At 36.2% G+C, this 22048-nt stretch overlaps 1 protein-coding gene across 4 annotated transcripts; it reads right to left on the bottom strand.

Moving 5' to 3' along the window:
* Nucleotides 1-769: 769 nt before the first annotated feature.
* Nucleotides 770-6335, bottom strand: LOC131013324 (probable hexosyltransferase MUCI70). Of its 4 annotated transcripts, XM_057941396.1 has the most exons (11): nt 5782-5961; nt 5582-5695; nt 5087-5409; nt 4432-4713; nt 3499-3712; nt 3278-3387; nt 2923-3122; nt 2496-2599; nt 2187-2374; nt 1906-2105; nt 770-1223 (listed from the first exon to the last, which is right to left on the bottom strand). In XM_057941396.1, the coding sequence occupies exons 3-11, from the start codon at nt 5343-5345 to the stop codon at nt 1002-1004; spliced, it is 1779 nt and encodes a 592-aa protein (XP_057797379.1). In that variant the 5' UTR covers nt 5346-5409; nt 5582-5695; nt 5782-5961; the 3' UTR covers nt 770-1001. The 4 variants fall into 4 exon arrangements, with proteins under 4 accessions (XP_057797379.1, XP_057797381.1, XP_057797380.1 ...); XM_057941398.1 differs by lacking the exons at nt 5582-5695; nt 5782-5961 and adding an exon at nt 6039-6335; XM_057941397.1 differs by lacking the exon at nt 5582-5695 and having other exon boundaries at nt 5782-5936.
* Nucleotides 6336-22048: the final 15713 nt, after the last annotated feature.

Consider the following 22048-nt stretch of genomic DNA (forward strand, 5'->3'; position numbering starts at 1 on the left):
TTCTAACGAAGGTAGGTTTTTCGAAACTATTTCACAATTTTGAGAAATTTTTTCAACATATTTGGTGCACCGTTTTTAACTTTCTCAGTATCCTAATAAATTTTCAACGTCTTCTCCGAACAGTTTCAATTATGGGTAAACAAGGGTTCATAGATCAGTCAACAATACCGAAAAAAGGTGTATTTTCAATTATTTTTTAGAGAAGATAACGGATATTCGTTGAGTCACAATGGCACATGTTATAAATAATGAGTTATCTTGGGATGTTTGTTATGTATTGAATTTACATTTTAGGTAATGACCTATTAAAATGAGACGTTCAAATGAGGCAAGGTTACACATTGAAATAAGACGGAAAGAGTATTTATACATCACAATGTTCATATTGTTATTGCAATGGATGACCAATTATTGTAATTAGTTATATTTATAAATTTAAACGAATTTAGATAATTAGTGAATATTATTATATATATTTGAAATTATAACATGTAATAAATCACTTTTAATAGAATTTGGGATTAATATTGATACATATATCTTAAAAGGGTTTGAATGACTTAATCATATCATTTTAGTTCATTGCCGTGTGCTATGATCACGGATTCTAGATAAAGTTGTTTTTATAGTTTCTATTTATAAATTTACATAAAATGATTATCCATCAAAATTCTAATACAAATTAGTATACTAGGTATATGTGGAAATACATAAAAGTGACCTCTTTTTTTCTTTTCTTATTATAGAGCCACCTTGAACAAAAACGAAATTGAGAATAAAAATTAAACAATTCAACTAAATTATTGGCAGCAGAGTACTTACAACAAATATGTTTGAGAATTCGAACAATGTTGGAGCAAAATTTCTCTCAATACTGTGTGCTAAAACGTATCTATCAGTAACTTCAAAAATATTCTAAACATGATCCTATCCATGCCGAATAATAACAGACCAAAAATACTATACAATTCCTCGTCTGTAGTAAACACATATGTGAAAAATCAATCAAAGAAAATTTCCCTAGTTTTGGGATTTCTGCGTCGCCTCCTTGAACCGGGTCTCTTGTCTTTTCCACGTCGGACAACACCTTTTTTAGGAAGGCTTTTGTCGTGAGGTATAGTTGGTGGAGGATGAGGAAGAGGAGGCGGATGAGCACGAGGAGTAGGTCGAGGTCTTAAAAGAGCCAAATGCGCTCTTTGCTCCAACAGATCTCTGTGATATGCCTGTAAAAAAACAGACAAACATGCAGTGCAAGCTTAAACTAATGAAGTTTGATGCAAACTTGTTGGAGAAGCAATATGAGTTCAACCTAAGACATCTCAATCAAATAGTCAAACTAAAAACTGGCAAGATGCAAGTTTGATCTAAATCAGACTATCCATATGATAAAAGTAAATATGCGTTGTCCCCATCAAGTCAAGAGTCCAAACTAATTGTTGAAGAAATGGTATTCTGGCCCTTCCTTCACCAGCACAACTAAGCCGCAAACAATTTCCACATTACTCCCAAGATCCGTTTGCTTTGACAACCGTTGTTTTAATATAAGAAGATGCCAACATCTAAACTTCACAATGCAAGGATAATCAATATCAGCTTACCCACAAAAAACAGTCTATATACTTTTATCATATTATTTCAACAGTTCTGATCAATTGCCCGAAATTGGTAATCCAGCCCTCCCTTCCCCAGCGCAACTAAAAAAAAAACTATTAAGCTCAGGCTATGATCCTCTGTTCATCCGAATTTTACCCCTCTTTTGTAACTTTTCATTAAATCAATAATCAGATATATATTTTATCTACCATCACAACTCTCACAGTAAATACAGAACTCTCTTCCCCTCCATAAGAAGATAAATAAAATATAAGCCAGCATGCTTCCGTTTGGTGAGAGTACAAAGGCTACCTGTATTACAAAATTGCGTCTTTCGCAATCTAGAAACATATTGATGCTCCAGTTAACCTTGGCCACGACTTTGTCCCTCACAGTTGAAAAGCTCAGCTGATCCCTTGAAGTGAACCTATCAACTTCATTGAACCACAGACAGCTGAGAAGATTTGTGATGGGAACGTGTTCTCTTATTATCACACATCCTTCAGGAACATCTGAAGAAGTTTCAGTTCTCGTCAGTTATTGATACATAAACTGAGAAAAATGTACAAAATATAGGCTAGTCACGAGCATACCACTAGTTATAGGAAGTTTAGCAGTTGTGTATGGTGTCAAACCCTCCCTTTTATAGAATTCAATTTGACGATCAATAGAAGTATTATCATACTTCATCCCAGCTTTATTTGCCTCAGCTTCTTCAAACACATCAAAGCGTCTATAGTGCCTTGATATAGCATAAGTAGCATTATGGCGCCACAAGAACCTGGTGAATGTGGACAGGAGGGGTAGTAGAGCGAGAATCATTCATATACCCGAATCATTGATGACTTAAATTGATATAATAGTAGTTAAATAGATGCTGATAGAGAAATAATGAAGGATACCTCTCAAGAACCTGGTATGGATCCACAACAAGCTGAAGCTTTCCATCGATCCAGATTGAGTATCGGGTTTTTGGTAAGAGCCGATGCAACAAGAGCTTTGGCACCTGTCACAATCAATAATTCATTTATTTAAAGATGAGATGAGAACCATCCTATCATCTTTGAGTGCAATATTATAATTTGCTGCTCAAACCAGACACCAAGGTAAGAAACCTTAGGCAAAGAAACTTATAAAGCTCCAATCCAATATCTTAATAAATGGATGAACTATTAAAGAGACAGGCAAAATAGCTATATGTGCTATTAAATGGAAAAAGTTTACCAACAAACGATACTATTTGAGATTGGGTCATCCACAAAACAATATACACAGTGGTTCACCAAGTACAGAGCTAGGGGGAAATAACAAAAAAAAAAACAAACAGACCTTTCCATTTCTTCTGGAGTCAGTGTAAGGAACATTGTGTACAACGATAACCCTCCATAATCCGACCATCTTGTCACTGCCCAAGGTGCTCACATTTTTCATATATGTTTCAGTCTCTTCATCAATAAACATAAAAAAGGGAACATTTCTTTTTGCAATTTCACCAATATTACTTGGTTGTTGAATTACATCATAGTTTCCTGTACACACATAAACAAGATATATCAATGGAAAATGTTAAGAAAACAGATAAATCCATGAAAATCACGGTTCTGCAGTGATATTACTCAAATGCATTCTGGAACCTGAAAGAGAAAATTCTTGAATTCTAAATTTAGCTTATATGCAGCTGTACCAAATATAGCAGAGGCAACAACGACCTCATGGAACTGCTCCAACAACTCAAGGTCAGCCACATCAATGTCGAATGCAGTTTTATAACCAGGTCTGCATCCCTTGACAAATCTGCCAAAATGAATTTGTAACTTAAATAAATAAATATATAACCCAATAAAGAGAAAATAATACTATAGAAACAAGGACATAAACATGGAGGGAAGAGGTAAGTGTACCTACCCACAGTGAACGGTCATCGACTCTTTAATCTCAAAAGATTCATTCCTCTGTTTTAAAGAAGGATAACCACCAAACTCAGAGCCTCCATTTGGTTGGGTTTTTAGCGGATTCTCCTCAGAGTAATAAGTTAAATGACGAAGAACAGGAGATGGTGATGGAACTTTGGGCATACGAGCTATGGCCTGCTCCACAGGTACATAGCATACTGGGCATGCTGAAGACAAATGCACAGATCAAGTTAACTAAATCTAGGTAAGTGTGATTGAGCATTTACATGAAACATGTGACACAACAAAAAAGGAACAGAAGCCCCAGAACATTACTTGGATTTAGTTGGTTAAGAAATTATATTCTCTAAGCAATTTAAACGTTATTCTTTTTTCCGGGGGACTGGGGGTTGGATATAAGAAACAATTTCTTTTTTTATTTTGAAGCGATAAGAAACAAATTACTCCCTCCGTCCCACTTATCTCGGAACACGATCCTTTTTAGTGTGTCCCATTTATAATGACATTTTTCAAAAATAGTATGTGGTCCCTACCTTCGCTACACACATTAAATAAGTGGTCCCTACTCACTTTACACTCTTAACACCTTATTCTTAATTTCCGTGCCCAAAACAAATATGCCAAGATTAGTGGGACAGGGGGAGTATTGCTTATGAAGAAAAGAGTAAACACTACATGCAGAAGACACTAGTTATAAAAATGATACTCCAGTCTTAAATGATATGGCAATAAAAAGTCCTTAAGACACTCATATCATTGAAAACCCAATTGCAATTTTACTTTCCAGCTTTCAAATATATCCTTCGAATCCTCCTCTATATTTTAAAAAATTATTCAATAGCATTCCAATCACACTGACAACAGACTGCAATTTAGCTTTTATATAGCAAATATGCAAAGACAAAACAGAAGGTTAAAAACTTACGGCGTGGACCAATTCGCCTTGTGTCACCAGGAGGAGGGGGTGGAAATGCGAAGTCTTTGCAAGGATCGGTAAAAACAGTATCTGAGCTGGAGGAATCACTCGTAGCTGAAGCATTAAAGAGACTACCCCAAGTGGTGCTATCATTACATACAAAAACTTTGTGGGTCATAGAATAACTATTATACGTGAATGCTCCTTTTCCAGGCAATAGCCACGGTGCAACATAAGAATTTTTAAGATATCTGGCATCAAAAGGCAAACCAAAGCTCTCGAAATCATCCTCTGTAAACAAAAATCAAATCACACATATATGAAAACCACATAGAAAAGTAATATTAACTGAAGCACTAAATATTATGCTAAACAGTTATTCTTTGTTGAACTATATGTTAAAGGAAGAGAAGCAGGACGGAAGATACCAGGTACAAAAATATCATTTCTTATTTGTTTCTCAAATCGAACCAACAGGATTTGTATGATAAAATCAGATTGAAATGCACCAAACAAGTTTATCATCATTAATTAGGGGAATGCACTACAAAAAACAATTCTGCACACTATCTTGATTTACACTAATACTTAAGTACCCGTAGGATTGGAAATTGCGTAAGATAAAAAGAGTAGACGAAGATAACTAAGAAGACATTGTCTCTACCTTTATTGACTGTGAAAAACCCTGTCAAAAAAGCCAAGACTGCAAACACAGACAAAATCAGCATTGCTACTTTCTTTCGACTCAAATATCTGAAAGTAGCAGGCAGAAACTTTTCCTTCTCCCTGTAACCGGCAAGGCATGTCTTCGAAGACCTACGAGGTATATACAAATTCTGGAGCTGGAACCCTCCATTCTGTGCATGTAGCTGCAAGGATCCACAACTTCCTGACTGTCTTAATCCCAATGACCCTCCAGTCATTGTACCTCCAGCCCCTCAAAAGCAACTCTCATCTCTCCTATCTCTCAAATTTTTCCTTCATCAACTGTAGAAAAAGCCAAACAAGGTATCCCTTAGAATTGACCGCATCAATCCATAAAAGAAAATCAACATTATAAAATCTATCCTATGCCAAACAATTTAACAGTAATATTCAATCTTTAATTTAACTGATCTCTAAAATAGAAATTAAACAATGCAGTTTCGGATTCTAATACCTATCAACTTCGAAGTTAAACAGTATCAATTCCCAAATATTGAGAATCCTCTTTCGAATTCGCCGAATCTATCACGCGCAATACAATAAACAGATTCAAGCGAACTACTCCTTACTGGAAAATACAGGGAACATACATCACCACTACCCCAAAATATTATACTAAGAAATAAAATATTAACATAAACAGAAATCCATTACTTGATCTCACTCGATCCTTTTAACCCGAAATACTCAAAATCAACGCAAACGACCTCTGAATTACTTCATCCATACCCACTCAATAAATAAAATCAGGAATGAAGATTTGAGCAGTTAGTTATATTTATAACCAAAATAGAAACCTAAATCTCAGATTATCAACTAAAGAATTTAAATCTGGACCCACTTGCATCTATCCCCACGCAAATTATTTATAAACTATAGATTTTTTGTGGAATTTGGGTTTAGCAGCTTACCTTTTGGATTCTACTCATTCACTCCACGAAACAGAGATTTTTCCTTTTTTCTTCTAAATTTTTTCTTTCAGAGAAAAAAATTGCAATGAATTATCGAGAACGAGATTTGAAAAATAGCAATGTCCTCTGTTTTTCCGTGTGTCATTTTTTTTTTTCATTACTTTATTTTGACTATTTTAATTACGTTTGGTAAGATAAATAAATCGGCTGCTAAACATGCGCGCCATTTTTTTTCTCTCGCAAAATTCGAGAAATATTCTCTAATAATTAGCAAGTAACCATTTTGGAAAGAACGTGCTCTCTTTGATGTACAAAAATTTATTCAACAATATCTAATTGTTTTTTATTTTTTATTTTTTTCAAAATATTTCTGTACAAACATGCCTTTTTTTCCCACTTGTTTAATTTTGTGACTACAAATCTCTCAACTTCTACCAAAAATATGTACTATAAAGTTTTTCATTTATAAGTTTTATTTATATTATCTAAATAAATTAATGATATTATATACTAATTCATTTGAGCCATGTTTTTAATTATTATTATCTTCAAAGATTACTAATTTTTTAACTTTATCATGTTTGATGAAAATTTTTGTTTTCTTTCCTAAAATTATAGAAGAAATACATCATATGTATTGAAGTAAATAAGTTCAAATGAGTAGCTTTTATATATTAAAAAAAAACTTACAAATTGAAATGGGTAGTTTTTATTATTAACACAAAATTAAATATACTTCTTCCGTCCCACGAATCTTGATAAATGACATGTATTTCTTTTTGGGTCGTCCCACAAATCTTGACATGTTTCTAAATATAGTAACAATTAGCTAAACAATAAGAGTTCTTAATTATCTCTCTCTCATATTTTATCACTTTATCACATTCTCTCTCCTACTTTATCACTTTTATAATTTATTACATACACACTTAAAACACTAATCTACAATTCCTTAATTCACGTGCCGAAACCAAACGTGTCAAGATTCGTGAGACGGAGGGAGTACAAAATTATTTCATCTTATAGTCCAAATTAATTACCCAACAGCAATATAAAACTATAGAATATAAATATCCCTATTTATTTATTTTTACCATCTCTTCTTCTTTTTCTTCCCATCATTCTATTATTCTATATCTTCCAATCTAATTCGTATATCTTTGGGATTTGTTTTGGAACGTTTAAAAAGAAAGAAAATAGTTGAATGCGTTTGTAAACAATTTTTCAGATAAAAAAATGAATCCAAACATATAATGCGCAATACTGCTAGACAATAGGACTGCAAATGCTTTTAGGACATCTCCAACTTTATACACCAAACTTAAGCCCTAAAACTACTCTTTATATATTTCATCTCCATTTATTTTTTATATTTTTCAATCATTTCCATAGTTTTTTTCTCAAATTATACATTAACTCACAAAATTTTTAATCATTAATTTCATATAATTATGTTTTATATCACGTACTTTTTTATATTATTAATGTTATTCTAATCATGTATTTGTTAAATTTTGAAATATGACATATAATTTATTCATTATTGTATTGTTAAAGTTATTCTAAACATGTATTTACTAAATTTTATCATATGTCATGTAATTTAGTACTTATTTATTATTGTACTGATACATTTAATGAATAGCCCAAATAAAAAAATTAATTAAGTACGCTAAAAATCCCTGTACTTTACTTAATTCCAGCCCAATTTCAATTAGTAACATTAATCTATAAATTGTGAGGGCCTAAGGATAAGTTAAATAGAAATGTGGGGAATTATCACTTTTAGCCATTTTTCATAAAAACATAAGTTATATAGCCTCTCCTTATGAAACATAAGTTAAACAACCCTTTTTAACTTAAAAGACTAGAGTGCCCTTTGACTTTTCAATACTTTTATTTCATACTTATATTATATTTTTATTTAAACTTTATATATAAATAAAACAATAGAAAATCAACAATTTCCATCATTCTAATTCATTCACGTCTGCAACATATATAAGGTTGGGATTTTTTTAAAAAAACAAAAGAAAGTTGACGTTTGGAATTTCACGTCGCCGCCCAGCCTCCAAGTCATTGCCGGCGTCCACGCCAGTCGCCGTCAGCCATAGCCGCCAGTCGCAGCAACCACGTCGCCGTCCAGCAGCAGCAGTCGCGGCGAAGCAGAAGCCACCGAACGGCCGGCCGCGTCGCCGCCAGCAGCAGCAGTCGGCGCCACCGATCGCCGCCGTCCGCGCCGTCGCCAGCAGCAGCAGTCGCGCCACCGATCGCCATCGTCCACATCTCTCTCTATCTCGGGTCTTTCTCTCTTCTGCTCTCTCTCTCTCTCTCTCTCTCTCTCCACCAACCCATGAACCACCATTAATGTCCATCTACGAAAATAGCTATATGAAGCTATATCTTTTGTAGGGAACAAATTACTTTTCAGATACATACTTGATTGAGTGAATGTAATATAAATGAAGCCACATTTTACTTAATTTCTTGGAAGAGAGTAGTTGAAGAGAGTTGTTGGAGACATACTCCAAATTCATGCAAAGAAGGAAGAAAGAAAACGATGAAAAAAGCTCTTTCGTTTTTCCTCAAGAAATCGTTCAAATTTGTATAAAATAGAAGCAAATACTCCCTCTTAGTGCACTATTCTCGTAAGAATTTACAAAGGTACGTAAAAAAATCTCTTTCTTGATGATATATTGAAAAACCTAGGGTTGTTCTTCAGTACTCGGTCGTGTACTCGATCGTGTACTCGATCGAGTTCTTTTATTCGATAGGAGTCACATGACGAATATATGATTTGTTAATGACAAAAAGGTTTTAGTATTTGATGACATGCAAATACCTTTTCAAAATTATGATTATAAAGTAGTTAAAAAAGGTTTATCGTGATAATATTGAAAAAAATAGGGTTTTTCTTCACTACTCGGTCGTGTACTCGATCGGATTCTTCATTACTCGATAGAAGCCACGTGACGAATACATGATTCGCTAATAAAAAAGGGTTCTAGTATTTCATAAATGAAAGTACCTTTACAAAAGCATGATTATAAGTACTTAAACAATGTTTATTGTGATAATATTGAAAAAATTTCGTGTTGCTCTTCACTACTCGGTGGTGTACACGATCGAGTTTTTGATTACTTGGTGACAATTTGTTTATTTTGATTTTGTGTTGTAATATCAATCATTGGTAGACTGTCACTACTCGATGGTATACTCGATTGAGTTCACCACTCGAGTACACGATCGAGTAGACGATCGAGTACTCCATCGAGTATACGATCGAGTACTCCATCGTGTACACGATCGAGTACTCCATCGAGTAGTTACTAGAAACTGTTTCTCTTGTTTTTTTTATTCGTTGATGCTAAATAGTTGTATTTTCTATCTAATTTAATTACAGATGTCGTCGTGGCAACGTATTATTATACGACACAGTGGTCGTTGGCATGGAACGGAGTATGTAAATGGAGATAATGTTGCCGTATTCATGGCAGTGGATCAGATCAGTCGTGATCGTCTTATGCATCAGATTAGGGATGCTATGTGTCGTTCGTCGAGTGCAGATTTATTGGTGTTTTACTTGACAGGAAACACTGACGGCGAAAGATTGAAGGTTTCTTTGCAAAGTGATACAGATTTATTTCGCTTACTTTATGAGCAAAAGGACAATCCAATGGTTTACGTCACCATTAGAGAGGAATATTCTTTACCCAATGTAAATGTGAACGTGGCAGGCAGCAGCTCGTCATCCAACCTCCGGCTCAATTGAGTACTCCATCGAGTAGTGAAGAACTATCTTCAATTTCGCTATTTCTCTCGTGAATTTTAATGATACGAAGCGTTCCGTCGCTCTTAACTAACGTGTTTATGCTAAATATGGTGAAAAATAAACATATTAAGTGTATTTTACTATTGCACTAGAGTAAATGATTGAAGTGTAGAATATCTACTTCATAAGACATAGTGTGGACTTTTATGTTCAAACTTAGGATATGTGTCACGTTTTCAACGATTATCACACCCCATGTTATATAATATCCAAATATACTCCCGTTGACGTTATAAACAAGGAATGTGGGTTGAAATCACAATAATTGATAAAAAAAAAATCACCATTGTTCTTCACTACTCGGTCGAGTACTCGATGGTGAACGCCATCGAGTAGTGAAGAACGATCTTCAATTTCGCTATTTCTCTCGTGAATTTTAATGATACGAAGCGTTTCGTCGCTCTTAACTAACGCGTTTATGCTAAATATGGTGAAAAATAAACATATTAAGTGTATTTACTATTGCACTAGAGTAAACGATTGAAGTGTAGAATATCTACTTCATAAGACATAACGTGGACTTTTATGTTCAAACTTAGGATATGTGTCATGTTTTCAACGATTATCACACCCCATGTTATATAATATCCAAAATGAGAATAAAAGAATGACATGGATTAAAAAAAGAGAATAAAAAAATGACATGGATTTAAAAAAATACTAGAATTTAAATTACACTGTGGCATCCGGCGAGCCACGTCATATTTCTGGTGACCGGAAAAGAGATGCGGGATATAATTGATAAAATCCTGATACTTTGAGGGTTTTGAGAGCATTTCGAAAGTTTCAGGGTATTTTTGATAAAGCGGGTATAGTTTAAGGTTTAATATGATATTTACCCTTTCTTTTTTATGGTAAACATATTGAATGAATTTTGTGCTGTGATTGCTGAAATCTATATTTATACGTAGAATTATTGCTGAAATCACATCTGAAATTTTGAAATGGCTGTTTAAATCATGTTTGTGCTTGAAATTTTGGAAAAAAAAACAACTATCAAATTGTTTTTTAACACGTTTGTTTAAATATGCCTAAAAATTTGGGAAAAAAAAACTGTCAAAATTTTACCGGAAAAATATTAACGTTAGAATTGCTCTTTCATATAATACTAGTATTACCATTCGTGTGATGCACGATGAACATTGAAACTAAACAACATATTTAAATAAATAAATATAAATATTAAATAAAATTAAAATATATAAATATAAAATATATTTTTAATATAAATAAATTAAAACAATCCACGCCCGTCAATTATTTAATAAAATCCTGAATTTAAAAATATAAAATTTCAACTTTGTATAAAGCGTAATGATAATTAAAGTTATTAAATAAATGAAAAAAAAAATCAATAATAAAAATTAGCATTAGGCATTATTATCATCGAGTAGTATATACGTCATAATAAATAAATAAGTATTTTCATACACAAACATATATATAAAATTGTAAAATTTTAACAAAGAGATAAAATAAAATATTTTAACTTCTAATTTATTTCATAACTTAATCGTTTTAACTTCACTTTTCATGATTTTTTTACTATATTAAATTTAAAATGTGCATATTTTTTTAAAAATAAAATAATGTGATAATGTTTAGAAAAGAATTAAAATATAAAAAAATAGTGAAAAAATGGTGGGAGAAGAGAGAAAAAAAGAGAGGGAATAAATGGAGGGAAATGCCATTTTTTTATATCAAATAAAAGCTATTTTCATAATCTTTAATTTGTTATGTATATTAAATATTTAACATTAATCAAATTTACAATTGAAACGAAGAAAGAGAAAAAGAAAAAAAGAAAAAAAAAAACATGCAGGATTGAGTGTGAATTGTGAAAAAAATAGGTATTCTGGAGTATTAAAAAAATCATTTAAAAAAAATTATACTAAAAAGTATCCGTTAAAATTATCCTTTTGTATATTATATAAATATAGATATAAATTGATGTCATATATTTGCTATGAACAAAAGAAATTAAAATTGAAAATAAAATTAAAATAAAGCTAATTAAGGCGTAATGCATTTTATCATTTTACTAAATACTAGTGTTGAATTTGTTTTATTTTTCTAATTATCATTTATTAATTAAATACTTACTCCCTCCGTCCATCAAAAGTATAGTACTTTTGGTGGGCACAAGTTTTAAGAGCACCCACAGTGGGTGACTCGATGAAGGTGACTCGAGTCACCCACTGTATCGGGTCTCCCACTGCAGATGGCGAAGACTCGAGAGTGCCCCGATTTATCGGGTGAGACTCGTTCTCTTTTTTCCTCCAAGCATGTAGTACACGCGCAACGCATAAAAAAAATGAAAAATCTGAACTCACCTGATTTGCGGCGCCATTGAAGGAGGAAGAAGAAATGAAGATGGAGAGGCAGAGCGCAACATGCATGCGTAGGAGGTAAGTAGTTTAGGGTTTTATTATAATTGGGCAAAAAATATTTGAGCTTTTATTTTTAATTAGTTTTAATTTAAAATTATAATTGGGCTAAAAATATTTGGGCTTCTATTTTAAATGAGTATTAAAGAAAAATTAAAAATATTTGGGCTTATATTTTTTATTGTAATTTTTTTCAATTTTAAATGAGTAGTAATTATTATTAATGCAATTTTAATTTTAAGTAATTGTGTTATTTAAATTTGTGCAATTAAATTTAAATTAATAATACAAAATCAAAACTAAAAAAATTAAGTCAGCTATCAAGTCACCCCACTGTGGCCTTCTGACTCAATGTGGTCCACCTTCTATTAGATCAACTATCAGGTCACCACCACTGTGGATGCTCTAATAAAATTGGTGATGATTTTTATGTAGTGGAGAACCACTATTTTATGAGATGCGTGGTTGAAATTGAATTTGAGATGATTTTTTTGTAAATAAAAAGTGTTTATAAGGATAAAAGTTAAGAAAAAGATGTGAAGTCATGTTCTAAAAAGAAAAGTGTCGTACTTTTGGTGGACGCCAAAAATAGCAAAAGTGTAATACTTTTCATGGACGAATGAAGTAAATTAATCAGAATTCACTGAAGGTGCGTTCACTTTGATGGATGGGAAAATGAGAGATAACAAAATTATTTTTTTTTTGGGGGGGGGGGGTTAAGTATCAAATAAGCCCCTATCGTAGTGGCCCTTATCACGTTTAGCTCCCTATAGTCGAAGTTGGGCCAACTAAACCCTTATACTACCTAAAATCGAATAATCGGGCCCTCTGCCCTAACAACGAGATAACGCCGTCTGGTTTAATTTTTTTTTAATCGGTGGGCCCCACTTGTTCAAATTCACCGTCAGCAGCTCATGTTCTCCTCCTTTCGCTTGACCTCGATCTAGCGTATCTGGAGCATGGTGAAGAGATCCCTGACGAAGAAGGCGCGGCGGGAGAGGGTTTCGACGCGGCGGAGGGTGGAGAGGAGGGCAGGGATGAGGGTGAGGAGGAAGGGGTTGTCGGTCAAAACCCAGGTGCAGCAGCATCACATTGCCGTGCTTCACTTGCTCCGCAAACGTGCTCCAGTGTTTCAGAGCTCGAGCAATCGCAGAATAACTGCAGCAGCCTCTGCAATCCTTTGTCCTCCAACAAAAGCCCTCAGAATTTCTCATCCGTCGAAGCGAGAATCGCTATGCAATTAGCAACATTCCCCTGCGTCGATGGAGTGTCGGAAACGAGCAATTGCATTAGAATAGGGATCGCGCCTTCTTCTGCTAAGGCGGCGCTTTCCTTCTGATGTGTGTATTTTAGCTACCTAGTTTGGTGTATGTTTCGCCATTATTTTATATGATTTTACATGGTTTGTTACATTTTGGCGTAGGGATTGCATGGTTGGAGGAGAAAGCTTGAAGATGGGAGAATTATTAAAAGTCGAGAAATTGGTTGAAGAAGTTGGTGAATTTTTGGAGAGATTTAGAGATTTGGGCTTTAGAAATATTTATCTTGTAATTTATTTAAGCCAAATACTCTTTTAATTAATTTTTGGGCTTTAGTTTTTTTGGAAGGGCCGAAACCCACGAATGATAGGGTGTTCGGCCGCTTAAGGGTTAATTTCCTTAGTGTTTTTAATGGGATAAAGACTCCTAGTTTAGTTAAGAGCCGCAATTTGAGACTATAGATAGGGAGTTTGACTTTGATTAGGATATATCATGCACTTTATTTCCCTTAGCTAGAGCAGAACGATTTTTTTTATGCATACAATTCTTAGTTTTATGTGATTACTTTTCTAGCTTTGAATTTATTGAAGATTGCGGCTGGAGTAATTTTCGAGTGTGTCAAACGAATACTCTCAATTGTCAAAAGTGGTGACTTTAATTCTTTGCAATTTTATTTCGTTTATTTAGTGTTTAATTGTTTCATGCTTGCTTTTATTTCTTTGATTGTTGTTAATTTAATTATGAGTAACTAAACTTTTAATTCGGCGAGAATAATGAAGCATTAATTTAATAATTTGTGAGACCTAATTGAGCATAAAATTGATTCCTATTAATTTTGATTAATTCCTAGGGTTTAAAGATAATTCCGATTTTATTTAAGTCTGGCCAACTTAGGTTTAATTGGATTACAGTCAATTAGCACCTCCAATCCGTAATTGTTGGAATAGGGCTGATTAGTGATAAAACTACCATGTTCGTAGTAGGGATTAATTGGTATATTAATTATTGCTAGCTTATCTAGGATAATTGATATAAACTGAGTTCATTCATCTTAATGCTATTAGAATATTAAATCTAGGTCTGGTGTCTCCAGTTATGTTATATTTTAATAAGGGAAATAAGCAGGTCTGGCGTCTCCAGCTGTTTATCGACACAGTAAGTAGGAATTGGGGTACGTCCGTTGCGTTTCACGGTATCCTATAACTGGTTGGTTGAATTAATTAATCTTTGTGTCGATGATCTGAGCCTTGAATTAGTGTGGATTTATTTGAGCCGAATTACCCTTTTATTGATTTATTTCAAGAGTATTTTTATTTGATTTATTGCATTCTTAGTTAATTAATATTTTTCTCAATTTAAGGCGTGGTGGCATCACCAATTTTATAGATTTGAGGGAATTTAATGATTTTATATGCTCTTTGTGGGATCGACCCTGCTTATCATTATACTAATTTATTTTGAGGGTTAAGGTGCAGATAGGCCCCTCAAGTGGAGGCCCTTAGAGCGTTTCAGTCCCCTTACTAACTGTGTGTGCAAATTGGCCCCCGAACTAAAAAAACGGTGCAGATCGGCCCCTCTGACTTAACACCGTTATGGGCCGTTAGTCAAGGGGGCGATCTGCACCGTTTTTTCGGAGTTCAGGGACTAATCTGCACCTTTTAACTTTTTAATTAATTCAACTCTCTCGCTCAAAATTTGATCGTCGTTGTCGCTGATTCAAGCTCCGGCGAGGCCGGCGGAGAGCGCCGCCCCTTTCTTTCTCTCTTGGGCCCTAAACCTCGGAGGGCGCCGCCCCTTTCTTTCTCTCTTGGGCGCCGCCGCCTGGCTTTTCTTGATGAGGAGTCGCCTAGCTTTTCTCTATAAGGAGTCGCCTCTTTCTCTCAAATCCGGCGAAATCCGGTGATAAAGGCCGACGATGCCCGTCGCCATCTACACTATCGGCGTGCTGTTGAAGAAGGACACCTTCAAATCAGAGACCATGGCCAATATGATCTCGATCTCGATTGGGGTCACGATCACCGCCTACGGCGAGGCGAAGTTCGATTTGTTGCGGGTGATTCTGCAATTGGGGGCGGTGACGTTCGAGGGAGAATTCGAGTTTCCATTTCGATTATGTGATTTTCGGGAGCAATGACGCCGATTTGGAATTCCCAATTTGGGGCTTGGGAACTTGATTTCGTGATTTTCCTCATTTGACGGCGATTGACGCCGGAAAAGTTGGTCGGAGAAGATGAGATGTGATTTTTTTAATGAACGGTGTGCAGATTAGCCCCCGAACTCCAAAAAGGGAAAATGTGCAGATTAGCCCCTGAACTCCAAAAAAACGGTGCAGATCGCCCCCTCTGACTAACGGCCCATAACGGTGTTAAGTCAGAGGGGGCGATCTGCACCATTTTTTAGAGTTCGGGGGCCAATTTGCACACACAGTTAGTAAGGGGACTGAAACGCTCTAAGGGCCTCCACTTGAGGGGCCTATCTGCACATTAACCTTTATTTTGATAATTCTGCAGGAATTATTTGGTGGAAAACGACGACCACCAAATTGGCGCCGTTGCCGGGGAGCGGTGTTAAATGAATTCTTTTCCCTTTTGGTCTATTTTTCTTTTGTTTTTCTTTTTGGTTTATGAGCAGATCTTCTCGGCCGAATCTTCTATTCGATTGTGAAATCGAGAAAACTGCAAAGAGACTGAGAAAGGAGGCTAAGGCGAGGAAGTTGCTGGAACTGCTGGATTCGCAACTTGACCTGTCCGCCAACACGGAACAGTTCGTTGAGGCGGAACCCAGTGCTGCCGCTGCTGACGAGACTCTGTTTGCCCAAACAGACCGTGAATCAGAGGCAGAAACTGATTGTGAGGAGGAAGTTAAGTCAAATTCCGACGAGAGCACCGGAGATGACATGGCTAACGATCCTAGACTGTGTGACCTCTCCAGTCATGAGGCTGATGACCCACCCACCCCAATTCGTATGCCGGCAGCTGCTACCGGTATTGAGATTAAGCTTGGTCTGCTTAATGTTCTCCCGAAGTACTATGGCAAGAAGGGAGAAGATCCGTACAATTTCTTGAGCGAATTCATAAAAATTTGCAAGGTTCAGAAACGCCCAACTGGAGTTACAGAGGAGCATTTTAGATTGGCAGCTTTCCCCTTCACCATAACAGCAGAGGCGAACTCTTAGTTCGCGAGTCTTCCACCCAATTCTATCACTTCATGGGCAGAGATGAAGAATCTATTCCTGGAACAATTTTTCCCTCCAACCAAGACGAATGCGCTGAAAAAGGAAATTAGTGGAGTGAAGCAGGAGTACGATGAGTCACTGAGCACATACTGGACTCGATTCAGGAGGTTGGTGGATAGCTGTCCAAACCATAAGTTTTCGGAGGGGGATTTACTGCAGTATTTCTATCAAGGGATGACGGTAGATACCAAAAATTTGGTGAATTCATCAAGTGGAGGAGCATTTTCTCAAAATACTGTGAGCAAAGCTAAGAAGTTGATTCAACACTTGGTGGAAGCAACGAGAGAGCATGAGGAGCCACGCATTCAATTGCTCAAGAAGGTTGCACAGGCAAGTTCCTCTAACTTTGAGGACAAGTTCGAAGAAAGAATGGGGAGGATGGAAAGAATGTTAAGTACTGTGGTGGAGAAGGTGGCAAATGCTGGACAACCGACAGAAAAACCATGTGGAGCATGTGGTAACTTTGGCCATACAAGTTTGCGATGCGCTGGGGGCGACAAAGATCTTCAAGCCCAAGTAAACTCGTCTCACAACTTTTACAGCTGTTCTGATCCACTGCCCCCTTTGCCCAAACGGGACCCCTACTCGAGCAACTACAATGCGCCGTGGAGAGATCACCCTAATGATCGTTGGAGAGACCAAGGCAATCAAGTGCAGCAGAGCTATAGACCACCTCATCAAAGAGGATTCCAACAAGTACCACCACCTCCACAAGGAAATCAAGGAAAAGCTCTTGAAGAGATGATGAGAGAGTTGATTGGTTCACAACAATTGTTGCAAAATAATTTGCAAACAACCAATGAAGCTGTGCAACAACTTCAACAGTCTCAGGCTGAGCAAAAAGTGCAGATAGAGGGGTTAGCTAGTCAAGTGTCTCAGCTCGCAACGTCCGTGAATCAACTCAAGGGCCATCAAGGCAAATTGCCATCGCAAGTCCAATTGAATCCGAGGGAGAACGTTAGTATGATTACTTTGAGGAGTGACAAGGAGTTGAATGAGCCCACAATCCAGAATACAATGAGTGGCTTGAGCAAGGAATTTGGAGCAGAATCGCAGCTGCAGCAATCCGAAAATTATGGAGAGGAAATCGATTCTGCTGCCCAGAATACAGATACGTCCGGTTTGGCCAAACAGAACGGTAATCCGACAGCTGTGCAGAAAGGAAAAGAGGTAGAACACAAGTTGGTTGAGGGTGAGCAGTCTAAGGTTCATACACCTTCGAGTCTACATGATCCCGAGATCGAGATACCTGTTCACTTTCCTAGGAGGTTAGCAAAGAAGAAGCCGGATGAGGAGCTCATCGATTTTATGAAGATATTTGGGAAGTTGGAGATCAATCTTCCATTCCTCCAAACACTCAAACTCCCTCAGCTGAGCAAGTTTCTGAAGGACTTCATCGCTGGAAAGTCTAAGAAATCTGGAAAAATTGTGATGGGCGAGAACGTGTCAGCAGTGATACGAAAAGAGTTGCCGCCCAAATGCAAGGATCCCGGTATGTTTTCTCTGCCATGCTACATCGGTGATACTAAGATTGAGCATGCTATGTGTGATCTAGGAGCTTCTATTAATGTCATGCCTTTAGCTGTTTATAATAGTTTAAATGGTGTGAAGTTGGTAGATACTAGAGTTGTGATTCAGTTAGCCGATGGATCATTTGTGCACCCTGAGGGTTTGCTTGAGAATGTTCTTGTGAAAGTGAATAATTTTGTTTATCCTGCTTATTTCTATGTGGTGAAAATGAGTGGTATGCAGTCGAAAGAGTCAGCCGGTGTTCTGTTAGGTCGTCCTTTCTTAAGGACCACTAGGGCAGTCATTGATGTTTATAGTGGTACCATATGTTTGGATTATCATGGAGAGAAGTTCACTTTCAACATTGATGATACCATGAAAAGTCCTTCTGCTGTTAAAACTGCTTGTGCCACCAATGTTACTGACCCTTTTGTCCAAGAACATCTTGTCCAAGAACATCTTGAGACTAAATCTGTGCAGGACAAGTTGGAACCGAACTTGATCAAAAGAGCAACTGATCTTGATGCTCGTGGGATGAACAATGAAGAAGTCAAAGAATCTATCAAGTCTCTTCATGCCCACCCGAAATTGGCAGATTCTGGAAATACGTTCTGTTTGCCCAAACAGGACAATTTTCTTCATGCTGACCCGAAACTCGTAGATTCTGGACATACAGACTGTTTGCCCAAACGGAAGCCACGCGACAGAAGGCTGCATTTTGATGTGGAACCACCCGACTTAAATGATAAGTGTGAGGATGAGCTTCATATGGAAGCTTATGACGCCACGATGTGGTATAAGGATCGCACCAAGATGTGGCACGATAAGAACTTGCAAGGAAAGACATTTACAGTCGGCCAAAAAGTACTTTTGTTCCAGTCAAAGCTGCGGTTGATGACCAGAAAATTGAAGACGAAGTGGATTGGCCCCTTCGTGATACAGTCTGTTTGCCCAGACGGGGCGTTTGAGATTCGCAGTTTAGACACGGCTAAGATATTCACCGTGAACGGACAACGTTTGAAGCCTTACTATGATGCATCTTCTTTGGTTCCAGCGGAGTCTGTTTCGCTGCTGCTTTCGGGCACGTTTTGAGCACTTGAGCAGTTGAGCCAACGACGTTAAATAATGGCGCTTATCGGGAGGCAACCCGACTTTCTTTCCCTTTTAATTTTCTATTTTGTTATTCTTTTCTTTAATTCTCGTTTTTCGTTTAGTTTTTTTAAGCTTCTTAGTTTCTCTTTCTTAGTTTTAATTTTTGTTATGTTTCAAAAAAAAAAAACAGATCGATGGGAACGTGGCAGCCCTACATGAGAGCATCGTGAATTTGAGCGCCACCATTCGACAGGAGCTGCGGCAGCAGCACACACGGTGACTTCTTTCCTTATCTTGTCTTGTTTCGTGTTTTGTCTCTTGTCTTGTTTCGTTTATGTCTTTGTCTTTCTCTTTCCATTGTGTGTCTTGTTGCTCTTTTGTTTATGCTTTGTTTTGTTTGCTTGAGGGCAAGCAAAATCTAAGTGTGAGGGGGGCGTCTTGGAGTCATGTTTTATGTTGAGTCCGTTTGTTATGTCGTTTTTGTATGTTTTGAGCTTTGTGTTGTTGAAATATTAGTGATAAGCATGCTGCCCGGTTGAATTGTGTGATGAACTTGAGATTTGATACTTGAGAATTGGGATTTTGAGATTGAGAAATTTGTGTTTTTATTGGATGAAATTTGGGATGACAAATAAGAGCAACAAGTGAGTAAAAAAAACCACATATAAGTGAGAATTGAGCTTATTAGAGTAGAGCACTCTCTACTATGTTTCTTTTTGAGTGGTTTGTCTTTCATGAAGTTGTGATATGTTGTGAGTCATTGATGATGCATGATAGAAGGCACTAGGGTAGCCTTTTGGCCTGCTTTTGAATTCCTACCTGAACATTAACCCCTAGTGAGCCATTTTTGAAGCCTTGACCGTTTTTGTTCTTAATAGTCACTAAAAAATTAAGCCAATGCCTGTTTTGGACTCTCTCTTTGGCCCAGTGATGCATGCCTAATTCTGAACTTCATTCCATTAATTACTGGAGAAAGTTAAGCTGTGTTCTTATGTGCCGTTTGCCCAAACTGTTGTCTTGTGTAAAATGATAAGAATCTGTGATCTGTTTGGCCAAACAGTGGCATTGATCAGTTCAGTATTTGGGATGGGAGCAGTTTTGGGAGACGATTTGTGGGGATATTTTGTAGATGATGATTGCATGTTGATTGAGGATATAAAAAAAGGAAAGGTTCTCCAGAAGAAAAAAAAAAAGAGAAAAAGAAATCGAAAAAAAAAAGAAGAAAAGAAAAGAAAAAAAAGAAGAAGATGTTGCACCAGTTTGAGTTGAGCATGTAGTATCATTGTTATTATTGGAGTTTTTCCCCTAATTTTAGTTGCTTTCTTTCTTTCTCTATGAACTTGAAACTGTGGATGATGGTTTGGATTAGATGTGCGCACTTTGAGTTTCACTGCTTGAGCTTAGGACCCCTAGGATCTTGCCAACATAATGAATGGTCCTTAGCCCCATTACAACCAATGAGAAAAGACCTTCTTGAGTTGCTATGTGACCATGACATATCACGACTAAGTGGATTTTCCTTCTTGTGTGTGAATTTCCAAAATAAATATTTGAGAGAAGAGTGAATCTTGAGAGGAACTCGTTGTTGCTTGATTTGGACTAGATAGACAATGAAAACACTTGTTTGATATTTCCTTTTCTTGATTTGAGAGCTGAGAATCGATTGTGAGTTGCATGGTTCGATTTGGCAGTATGTTGCGTTACTAGTGTTTTGATGATCACTTGGCTGTCGTTTTCTGTTTAGTTGTCAGTGTTGAGTTGTTAGTGTCCTTGTTCTTTTATGTTTTCTTTCCAGTTGGTTGTTGTGTCCGTTGTTTCGTTCTTTGTTTTTAGAGTCTTAAGTGTCGTGCTGAGGAAGGAGGTTGTCACGAGTGGCTGATTTCGCCATTAAATTCTTCTTTCATGTCATACTTGAGGACAAGTATGATCTAAGTGTGAGGGGATTTGATGTGTGTATTTTAGCTACTTAGTTTGGCGTATGTTTCGCCATTATTTTATATGATTTTACATGGTTTGTTACATTTTGGCGTAGGGATTGCATAGTTGGAGGAGAAAGCTTGAAGATGGGAGAATTATTAAAAGTCGAGAAATTGGTTGAAGAAGTTGGTGAATTTTTGGAGAGATTTAGAGATTTGGGCTTTAGAAATATTTATCTTGTAATTTATTTAAGTCAAATACTCTTTTAATTAATTTTTGGGCTTTAGTTTTTTTGGAAGGGCCGAAACCCACGAATGATAGGGTGTTCGGCCGCTTAAGGGTTAATTTCCTTAGTGTTTTAATGGGATAAGGACTCCTAGTTTAGTTAAGAGCCGCAATTTGAGACTATAGATAGGGAGTTTGACTTTGATTAGGATATATCATGCACTTTATTTCCCTTATCTAGAGCAGAACGATTTTTTTTATGCATACAATTCTTAGTTTTATGTGATTACTTTTCTAGCTTTGAATTTATTGAAGATTGCGGCTGGAGTAATTTTCGAGTGTGTCAAACGAATTCTCTCAATTGTCAAAAGTGGTGACTTTAATTCTTTGCAATTTTATTTCGTTTATTTAGTGTTTAATTATTTCATGCTTGCTTTTATTTCTTTGATTGTTGTTAATTTAATTATGAGTAACTAAACTTTTAATTCGGCGAGAATAATGAAGCATTAATTTAATAATATGTGAGACCTAATTGAGCATAAAATTGATTCCTA

The sequence above is a fragment of the Salvia miltiorrhiza genome, chromosome 2, assembly GCF_028751815.1.
Source record: "Salvia miltiorrhiza cultivar Shanhuang (shh) chromosome 2, IMPLAD_Smil_shh, whole genome shotgun sequence".
Taxonomy (NCBI): domain Eukaryota; kingdom Viridiplantae; phylum Streptophyta; class Magnoliopsida; order Lamiales; family Lamiaceae; genus Salvia; species Salvia miltiorrhiza.